Source organism: Salvelinus sp. IW2-2015, unplaced genomic scaffold (genome assembly GCF_002910315.2).
Source record: "Salvelinus sp. IW2-2015 unplaced genomic scaffold, ASM291031v2 Un_scaffold917, whole genome shotgun sequence".
NCBI classification, from domain to species: domain Eukaryota; kingdom Metazoa; phylum Chordata; class Actinopteri; order Salmoniformes; family Salmonidae; genus Salvelinus; species Salvelinus sp. IW2-2015.
The window spans coordinates 155232-166363 of record NW_019942646.1 but is presented as its reverse complement, the minus strand read 5'-3'; the positions used below and the strand labels follow the sequence as shown (position 1 = coordinate 166363).

General features: G+C 45.4%; 1 protein-coding gene across 1 annotated transcript in view; it reads right to left on the bottom strand.

Annotated features, from left to right (window-relative positions):
- The window catches only part of LOC112069146 (supervillin-like), a 108749-nt gene that overhangs the window by 18449 nt on the left and 79168 nt on the right, over positions 1–11132 (bottom strand). The window contains 14 exon segments of the mRNA XM_070438429.1: positions 4273–4315; positions 4317–4389; positions 4950–5093; positions 5603–5758; positions 5869–6002; positions 6289–6496; positions 7023–7128; positions 7347–7581; positions 7797–7993; positions 8186–8333; positions 8570–8745; positions 8996–9141; positions 9572–9719; positions 10845–10981. Coding sequence (XP_070294530.1) covers positions 4273–4315; positions 4317–4389; positions 4950–5093; positions 5603–5758; positions 5869–6002; positions 6289–6496; positions 7023–7128; positions 7347–7581; positions 7797–7993; positions 8186–8333; positions 8570–8745; positions 8996–9141; positions 9572–9719; positions 10845–10981 — 2051 coding nt within the window.

Genomic DNA, 11132 nt, shown 5'->3' with positions numbered 1-11132 from the left:
TCCCAAAAAACATGTCCTGCAAGCAATTGAAGGTCTCCAAGATCATCAGTGGCCGCCATTATTCTTAACGGAAGAAAGTTTGGAGACCACCCAAGATACTTCCTAGATTGGCCGCTGCGATCCGCCCTAAAACATGAGCAATCGGGGAAGAAGGGCCGTTTGGTCAGGGAAGTGACCAAGAATACCACTAGATAGGACAAACACTAGCGGTGGCTCTCGTCAGAGTTGAACCTCCTGTGGAGATGGGTGAGGAAACTTCCACCGAAGACAACCATCCTCGTGCAGCATTCCACCAATCGACCAGTAGTATTACCGAATGGAAGCCAACCACTTCAGAAAAGCACATGAACAACCCGCTTGGAGTTGACACGAAGGCAACTAAAGAAAACACTAGCATCTCTCTGGTCTGATCAACACAATGAACCCTCTTCAAGCCCCGAATGTCAATCGCCACGTACTGGAGGAAACCCGGCACCATCAATGATGGTGAAGCATTGTGGTGGCCTCACAGGTCATCATTGCTGTGGAGATGATTCACTCAAGAGCAGCAGGGACTGGCGAGAACTAGTCAGGTATGGAGGCCAAAGATGAACGGAGCAAACTACAGAGAGATCCTTGATGAAAACCTGCTCCAGATCCGACTCTAAGACCTCAGATGGCGGGCAAAGGTTCACTCTTTTCACAGGACAACGACGCTAAGCAGCACAGCTCAAAAGACAACGCCATGGCATTGGCTTCAGGACCAAGGTCTCTGAATGTCCTTTGGGCCAGCCAGAGCCCGGACTTAGAAAACTCGATCAAGCATCTCTGAAAACGACTTGAATAATACCTGTCCAGGCAACGCGCCCCATTCAAATTCCTGACAGAGCTTTGAGAGTTATCTGGCAGTATGAAGGAATGCGGGAGAAACTCCCCAAAAGACAGGTGTGCCAAAGCTTGCTACCCACTGCATTCTGGTAGCAGCCACTTTGAGATATACAGCTGACTCTAAGGGCGACAATAAAATACATTATGATTTGATTGTAGCGTTCATACCCAACGAAGTACTCAAATGCCCTGTATCTTAGCTGCCAAAATAGTAGCAAACCTGTTTTTGCTTTTTCATCTTATGGTGTGTTAGATGTGTAGATCGATGGCGTAGGGAAACCACACCAATTTAAAATCTATTTTCTAGAACTAAAGGCTTGTAAAGTAGCTAAAAATGTGACACTGTAGACCGTGTGGGCTACATGAGTGTTTCCCGTGTGGGCTAGGTACTCTCTGCCTCGCCGTTGGTGGAAGGTCTGGTATTCTCGTACGCACGATTTTGCTTTAATTATATAGAGCCTGTGGGCTGCTTGTAGGCCCGTTATGCCGACATTTTAATCAAAAGAGCAGAGGCAAACTTGTTATGGCAAACTATTCATACTATTATATCAGTAATGTCCCGCCCCTACGCACATTGGAGCCAGGAACCCAACAGATGACAGCTTCAAGGCTCAGCAGCCAATAACCCCTGAAAACCAGCACCTGTCTCGCCCTACAACTGAAAGACAAGGCAGGTGATGCAGCTATTATGCGCACTTTGACGCAATACCGGTCAGTTGCAGGCGATAAATCAGGCCCATTACTAATGCAATACACATTAAGCCGGACAAAGGAAAAATCGATAGAATGTTCTCCAGTCAAGAGAAAAAAACTCTCATTCTTTTGGCACACAAGAGAGGCATCCTATATCTAAGAAGCATAAGGAAGAGATTAGACCAAAGTCTCTTGACGTATGGGCACTCCTACGTCGTGCTTGTGCTCCCACGTCCGACACGGTCATTGCCGCTGATCGGCTAATGATGTACGATGTTGCAACACTCAATGGTTTGAGCAAGGAACGAGCAGCCGCCATGAGAGAAGAGAGATTCTATGATGATGATCTCTCTCTGATAGAGGAGGTATCTAGTCTTTCAAGTGACAGATGCAGAAATTTGTGTGGTTCGGCAACAGATTTTTTACGACTATAGAGCACAAACTTCATCATAGTGACTTGTACACTAGCGCCACACCAACTGGCAAAAAAATTTGTTAAGAACTTTCTGCTGGTTCTTGAACAAGTAGGGCAGAATTAGTGAGGATAAAAGTCTCTGTGTGCCAACTCCACTTTGATTTCTATGAAGTGTATTTCCAGAGATCTTAACACTCTGAGCCTTCATGAGCTGAATGGTAATTACACCTGAACACTGTATATGCTGCCACTTTTCCGCCCTAACTTTGTTCCTCGGTCTCCTGATACAATTTTGTACAATGCAGCTGCAAAAGCATTTTCGGAGAGTGGTGCATTGCTTACATATATTTTCCACACTGCTTGTGACTGCTTGTCTTGTGGCGAGAGAGCTTGCTAGAAAACTAAAAAAATCTGATTAAACTGAGGTTCCACTAATTTGTTACTCCAGGTACAGCTTGTGCATGTCCTTTGCCATTGCTGTCTATTGGAAAGTCAGTAGCTAGAAAGCTGGACTTTGATTAAGTGCGACTTTCGCTAGCAACGAAGGCTCAGCGCTGGCTCTTGGGAGTAAGGCTGATCAAGTGGCACGTGGATAATTGTTAAAATTTGGGCATGACGATTGCGATATTGGATCATCTACACATCATGGCCCACAGGCTGAGAACAAGACTAAGAACAGACGCCGAACAAGAATAGATCTCAAAGTAATGGCTGGTTTGTCATATAAATTTGTTGCGTACAATCAAGACCAAGTGGAAAGTGTTACCCTATTGATTGTTGGTGACCTCTTGATACTCGTGCTCTCTAGGCCACCATCCTGGCCTGTGCTTCATTTCGCAGTTTTGTTTTCCATATTTTCAACTTCTGCTTATTTCTAGTTGGTAAATGTGTGAGAATGTATCGTTTAGTTTCAAATAATCTGTTCTCTGCTGAATTTATTATTATTTTGTTTGTTATTCTATCTGATATGTAATGTCTAATGTATAGCTTAAGATATTAGTTTAAATTAGGTTCAATTATAAATTTTTAATTACAATGTTAAGAGAATTTTCCATTCAAGATAATTTACCATTAAAATGACCTTGTGACTTATAAGAAATGTGCTAAAGGCCGTCTTTACTAGAGCAGCGTATCAGTCTCCTGCATTCTAGAATAAGTAGAGATTCGTCACTGATGCAGAATGATTGCATTATGATACGTTATTGCAAGTCAACACACAGGTGTACTATATTTCAACAGCTCACGTGTCAGTTTAAAAAGTCGTTACAGGTATAATATGGAACATGACAAGAGAGTTTGCAAGCCTGCAAAGGTAGAGTTATTTAAAGATATTGAATGGGTCGATTGGTTCTTTGGAGGTATGTTACAAGTAATTGCCAGTTGTTGGCCTTGATGGTGAGCCCAAAGATGTGAGCTCTGTGCATGTCGGGAACATGTAGTTGATTCATGCTGGGCCCCACTATCCCTGGTGGCGGCTCCCTGTCTTTGTGGCATTTGTTGTGTGACAAAACTGTACATTTTAGAGGGACGTTTTATTGTTCCCAGCGCAAAGTGCACCTGTGTAATAATCATGCTGTTTAATCATCTCTTTGATATAGCCTCAGCTGTCAGGTGAATGGATTATCTTGGCAAACGGAAAATGCTCACTAACAGGGATGTAAACAAATTTGTGCACAAAATTGAGAAATAAGCTTCATATGGCAGATGGAACATTTCTGGGATCTTTATCAGCTCATGAAACCAACACTTTACATGTTGCGTTTATATTTTGTTCAGTATAGATATCTCTGTTAGAAAGATATATTTTTTGTCAGATAGATATCTCTGTTAGAAAGAATATATTTTTGTTCAGTATAGATATCTCTGTTAGAAAGATATATTTTTGTTCAGTATAGATATCTCTGTTAGAAAGATATATTTTGTTCAGTATAGATATCTCTGTTAGAAAGAAATTTTTTGTTCAGTATAGATATCTCTGTTAGAAAGATATATTTTTGTTCAGTATAGATATCTCTGTTAGAAAGATATATTTTGTTCAGTATATATCTCTGTTAGAAAGATATATTTTTGTTCAGTGTAGATATCTCTGTTAGAAAGATATATTTTGTTCAGTATATATATCTCTGTTAGAAAGATATATTTTGTTCAGTATAGGTATCTCTGTTAGAAAGAATACTATGTTTCCCTTGACGTAGTGGTGCTGGATGTAAAACATGTCTCAACTTATCCAACTCTCCCTTATGGTCAGAGTGTGTGTGTGTATAAGGGTTGGCAGGTCGGTGTCGTGAATAACTCACCCTCTCAGTGATCTCTGCAATGTCCTCTCTGTGCTCCCACTTGGAACACGTTGGTGAAGGTGAGAGGCTCCAGACCAGCATGGATCAGATACGACTTCTGAGGCTTCTTCTCATTATCTCTGTGGGAGGAAGTCAGCACGTTTAGCAACAAATCCTAACTAGAGACATGCCCTTAGTGAAAAGGTCTGCGGGTGAAAGGTTCAAAGTCTTTAAGATGTAACATCAAGCACCTTATTGTTTATAACTGAGACAAGAGATGATGCTGCTGCTACTCTCTGTTTATCTTATATGCATAGTCACTTTAACTATACATTCATGTACATACTACCTCAATTGGCCCGACCAACCAGTACTCCCGCACATTGGCTAACCGGGCAATCTGCATTGTGTCCCACCACCCGCCAACCCCTCTTTTTACACTACTGCTACTCTCTGTTCATCATATATGCATAGTCACTTTAACGATACCTACATGTACATACTACCTCAATAAGCCTGACTAACAGGTGTCTGTATATAGCCTTGCTTCTCTTTTTTAAAATGTCTTTTTACTGTTTTATTTTTTTTCCCGCACCATTGGTTAGAGCCTGTAAGTAAGCATTTCACTGTAAGGTCTACACCTGTTGTATTCGGCACACGTGACAAATACACTTTGATTTGATCATCAGGTATTCTACCTTTGCAGTACTGCAGCACCGTTTCCATGGCACACTTCCTGTCCATGTCCCATCTTATCCTGGTGGAACCGGGGTTCTCGCTGTCCTGCGGCCACCAGCCCTGCCACAGGTACACRTCATGGAAGTTATCCARCAGGAACAGAGCTATACAGGAAGAGGAAGTTATGTCAGAGCAGCCATTTTGTACACCAACATTCCAACAGACAGGACATCTCCTTAATGCTGAGTGCCAAGCAGAGAGGCTTATACACTCACCAGGCTGGGAGGCTCAGTACAGGTCTTTACAGATGTAATGTATTACTATGGTATAATAGGCCTCACCAGGCTGGGTACAGGTCTTTACAGATGTAATGTATTACTATGGTATAATAGGCCTCACCAGGCTGGGAGGCTCGGTACAGGTCTTTACAGATGTAATGTATTACTATGGTATAATAGGCCTCACCAGGCTGGGAGGCGCGGTACAGGTCCTCCTGTAGGAAGGGCAGAGAGCTGACCATGTCTGGAGCTCTGGAGGGGTGGAAGAACTCTGTAGCCACAAACTGCCCTGAAGAACTGCTCAGCTTGAACAGCCGAGGAGTGAAGTTGAATTTACCCGGATCTAAAACAAGAAAATTCATGCTCAGTGTTAACATGTACCTAAACCCNCTCACCAGGCTGGGAGGCGCGGTACAGGTCCTCCTGTAGGAAGGGCAGAGAGCTGACCATGTCTGGAGCTCTGGAGGGGTGGAAGAACTCTGTAGCCACAAACTGCCCTGAAGAACTGCTCAGCTTGAACAGCCGAGGAGTGAAGTTGAATTTACCCGGATCTAAAACAAGAAAATTCATGCTCAGTGTTAACATGTACCTAAACCCAGATAATCAGTTTGCCATATTGTTAAGTGTTATTTCAGTGTGTGTGTGTGTAACTGTACTATACCTTGCAGCATACAATCGTAGCCTTTCCGGTCTTTAATCCCTACAGCATCCCAGAATCCCGTGGGCTCTGATCCCTCGTCACACTCTGTAATGGTCACCTTACTGCTGCTGTGGAGCCCCGCCTCCAACGGACATCTAAAAGACAGCAGCCATGCGTCACATCATAGCTACATTATACCGGCCGTCCCAAATGGCACCCTATTCCCCATATAGTGCACTACTTTAGACTACAGCCCTATGGGCCCTGGTAAAAAGTAGTGCATTATATAGGGAATAGGGTGCCATTTGGGACAGAGATATACCGTATTACACAAGAGTTTTTCCTGGTCAGCATAGTACATAGTCAGGAAAGATGACTAGTCCCTGGTCAAAAGTAGTGCACTATTTAGGCAACAGGGAGCCATTTGAGACTCAGACTCACTGTTCTTTGATCCTCTGAGCTGCGGTGAGGCCCACCAGCCGTGTGTGTTGCTGGGCCTTGCAGCCGTGCCACAGGTAAATGAGGGCCTTGTTGACGTTGAGGAGGATCATGGAGCTCCTGGAGCGAAGGCTGCTGCAGTGACTGACCACCTCCAGTAGGTGTCCCTCTACAGGGACCTCCCCCCGCACGCAGTACAGACGCCACTCAGCTAGAAGAAGACYAAGAGGCGCGTGGTCAGTATGACACACAGACAGGTCGTGTTCCTTTGCTCACAATTTTTATTGCATCAACCAATCGACTGTTCCGTCGGGCACCAGATTGCTATAATGTGGTTAGCTGATGTAAAACACCTATCCAGGTGTTGTAATATCTGGTATGCATCAGCAATGTAGTCGCTCAGGAACGCACTCGTACACACTACTGTCCTGATCACAGATACCAGCAGTGGCAGGTCATAGTGACAGCTGGAACGGAATGAATGGAACGGGATGAATGGAATGGATGGAATGGAATGGGATGAATGGAATGAATGGAATGGAATGGAACGGGATGAATGGAATGGATGGAACGGGATGAATGGAATGGATGGAATGGAACGGGATGAATGGAACGGGATGAAACTCAATGGGAACTTCCATTAATTCCATTCCAACCATTAGAATGAGCCGGTCTTCTGATTTAAAAAGTGACACCAGCCACCACTGGTACAGAAGATGGGCTAGATTCTTCCTTACTCTGTGTGTTCACCTCGTCCTCCTCTCTCTTCCCACCGTGTATAATCATCCCCCCGTTGAAACACTGCAGGAAACAAGGAGGCTCCTTCCCCTGCTGTACCTGGACCTGTTGGGGACAGCGACAGGGACACGGCTCACACATGACATATGCATCTAAGGCTGCTCTCAGATCAGTGACAGTAGATGCGTGTATACATGGAATTAGGCTGCATCTCAAACACCCTGTTCCCTATATAGTGCACTCTGGTCTGGTCTGGTAGTGCACTGTATAGGGAATAGGGTGCTATTTAAGACACAGGCTTAGTATTTASGGTCGACACGTACCTGGGCCCCTCTCTCCTCCTCCAGCTCCACTGTCGTCAGTGCTGACGTTCCTTTCTCTCTCACGGTGGAGTTCCGTCCCTGCCAGAAGAAGTAGCAGCACTGTTCTTTCACCGGGCCCGCGCTCCTCAGCTCCGGGTTCTGCCTCCTCCCWACTGCTGCGCTCACCGTGTACTTCCACTTCACAACGTACGCGTCTCCCTCATGGAACTGGCCTATACTCTGCTGGGGCAGCCGGCTAGAATAAGAACAATACAAATAATGAATTGGATTTCCACAGCACTCAGTACGGGAAGGGTTGCAGAAGTCTGGTTACTTTCCCAAAATTCACATGCTTTCCAGAAACCCCTGTTGGAGGATTTCCTGATTCCAGAAATATTCCAACCAGGATTTCTGGGAATTTTGAMAAAGTTTCCAGAATGTTGCAACCTTAGTAAAGGGGGAGATAATGACCTGTAGTCAAACTCCAGGATGTGCCAGACATCTACAGACACCYTGSTGATCTCTAGAGTCCTCATCCTGTCCTCTCCTTCTACAGAGCCGTGGCCTCGGCCAACGTTCATCCCATCCAACACCGTGCTGACAGCTGTCTGAAGTACAGGGAGCATCAACGCTGCATCATACGGCCTGCACACGCACCCTGGCAAATCCTAGGGGTGGGGAGGGAGGGAGAGGGGGAGGGGGATGGAGAGAGAGAGAGAGAGAATCATTCAGAAAACTCTAGGGTCATGGGGTCTGATGAAAACATAACAGATAACGAAATATGTGTAAAAGGAAGAGGGAAAGAGAAAGAAAGAAAGAGAAAAAGAGAGAGAGAAAAAGAGATAGTCAAGAGGATATACCTTCTGCTCAGTGACTTGTTGGTTGCTATTCTTTGGTTGTGGTTTCTTAGTGTCTGTCCAGTCCAGAAACTTCTCTTTGAACAGGATTGTCTCATTGTGCTGTGTCAGCCTGCCGAATATGGCCCAGTCAGGACGCCCCTGGCCCTTCCTGTGGACACACACACACAGTACGAGAAAGTGAGAGCAGACTTTAGCACAGGACCTATAGACGCTATAAACCCCTCTAGGACAAACTGTCCCTGAGGGATGATTTGACCGAGTGGTGGAGAAAGAGTGTGTGTGTGTGTTGGTGCGTGTGTGCGTTGGAGCATGCGTTGGTTCGTTGGTGCGTGTGTATTGGTGTGTGTGCGTTGGTGTGTGTGTGTGTATGCGTTGGTAGCCTACCAGGGTATGCATGCGTTACATCCTCCAGGGTCCAGAGGATTGATGTCACAGCAGGTGTAGTCAAAGGTTCCGTTCCACAGGTGTTTGGCCAYCTGGAAGGCTACTTTCCTCTGGGCCAGAGTCACTTCCTTACCGTGCCAGACATACACCTCACTGCCAAAGTCAAACACCAGCACCTGCAAGGGGGGGCACACAGTGGAGATACGGGACCAAAATAATYCACACCCTGTGGACCAGGGGCCATAATATGTATCAGACATCACAGAATAGGATCAGCTGCTAGTCCTAGTGCTGACCTAGGATCAGGTCCTCTCCTGTCCATGTAATCTTAATCATTGTGATCTAAAAGGCTAAACTGATCTTAGATCAGCTCRCCTACTATGAGTTGTCTGCTACATGTGGTTCCTGATGAGTCCAGTCAGGTACCTCTTTGGATTCCAGTAGTGTGCTGCGTGGAACCTTCCCCCACTGATCATCATCGGGAACCAGTTTATCATCAAGCAGACGGAAGATACAGTTYGTCTCCACGATGGCACTCTCAAACAGCTCATCTTCCTCAAGTGGCCCCGCGGCTGTATGAGGACACACACACACCGAAAATATCAAGAATAATCTACAACGGTGGCATAAAACATGAAAATAAAGGCTTCAGATTACATGTGGCTAAAGTCCCAATTCTCCACCCATTTACCAAAGTGCGCACACTTGCCGTCATGATTTAACAAATGGTGTTAACTCCCTCCAGCCAGTGATTCCACTAACGCGTTTAGAACTAGAACTAGTACTAGTACTAGTACTACTACTACTACTACTACTACTACTACTACTACTGCCGCCGCTACTGCCGCCGCTACCGCCGCTACTACCGCTACCACTACCGCTACCACTACCGCTACCACTACCGCTACCACTACCGCTACCACTACCGCTACCACTACCGCTACTACTACCGCTACTACTACTGCTACCGCTACTACTACTACTGCTACCGCTACTACTTACACTGGTAGGTCTGCTGTCCTCTCAGGGTCTTCCAGAACTCTGTGGCTGCATGGTTCTGGGGGTTGACCCCCTCCTCAATGGTCTGGATCTGGCTCGCTCTGCAGCCCAGGTCCCTCTTAGTCTGGATACACGTGGCCAGCTCAGAGGCCTACAGTACGAGACATGCACACAAACACAGAGAAAATGTCACTACCTGGAATACACACGTCAAATTTCATAAATACAGTAGAACAGAAATCGTGTCAGCCRTGTAAGGGGATTAGGCTTTAGATTGACTTGCAATGACCAATGTCAACAGCCTCGTAATTACCAGACTGATTGTTGTATGAGGTTACAATGTCAGAGCCTGCTTGTTGTGTTCTACCAGCAGTACTGTACGTTGTAATGATGAGTCAGCATTCACCTTGACAGGTCTAGTATCCATACTGTAGTTCAATGTCTTCCTAATGATACCCCAGTTGATACCAGTTAAATACTAAAGCTAGTGAAATAAATACAAGGACTGAGAAAAACTAAGTAGCCTGGGCGAATCAAGCTAAGTAGCCTGGGGCGAATCAAGCTAAGTAGCCTGGGCGAATCAAGCTAAGTAGCCTGGGCGAATCAAGCTAAGTAGCCTGGGCGAATCAAGCTAAGTAGCCTGGGCGAATCAAGCTACAGTCTGTTTGAAACTGTCTACTGTACACAAACAGGACACTTTCCATGGGGAATAAGAGCTGCTGTAGAGACAGATGGCACAGCTCTCTGCTCCAATGAGAGAGCAGAACATCTCAACAGTATGTGGCAGAGCCCCTAAATGGCTCCCTATTCCCTATAAACTGCATTACTTTTGACCAGGGCCCATAGAGCTAACACCTATCAACGACATTATGGCTACTTCAATATGGTCCTTTGAGGAGACATGCTATAAAGTAACATAAGGAGTCATTTAAAAATCCCATCCAAAATAATTTATTAAACATCAGCCTTAATAAGCATCAGCCTTAATAAYCATCAGCCTGCCCCAAAAGTTTTTAAATCACCAATTCCATCTAGCCCAACCCCAGCAGAATAGGATTATCAAACAAGACATTTTCTTAATCCTGAAAGTCATTATTAAACGCTGACGCAGTCTGGCACAGGGAGACGGGGAAAGTCATTATTAAACGCTGACGCAGTCTGGCACAGGGAGACGGGGAAAGTCATTATTGAACGCTGACGCAGTCTGGCACAGGGAGACAGGGACTCACTATGGATTTCACCAAAGCCAGACACACATACACGGCGGGGGACTCACTTTGGCTTTCTCTATAACGTTAGCAAACTCTCCCATCCAGACAAAACAGTGCTGAGGAGTAACCAACAGGAAACAGTCTCCACTGTTCAGGGCTGAGGCTCTGGGCTCCACTAGTCTGGTCTGAACGTGATGGCGGCCTGGGTGATAGAGAGAGAAGAGTGAGGCTACAGATAACATTTTTATTTTTAAGAGTATTTTTTGTTGGATAGAATAGAGACAGCGAGAAACTATATGAGAAGAGAGTCTTTGAGTGTCATATGCTTAGCTTGACAGCGTTGTGGAAATTCA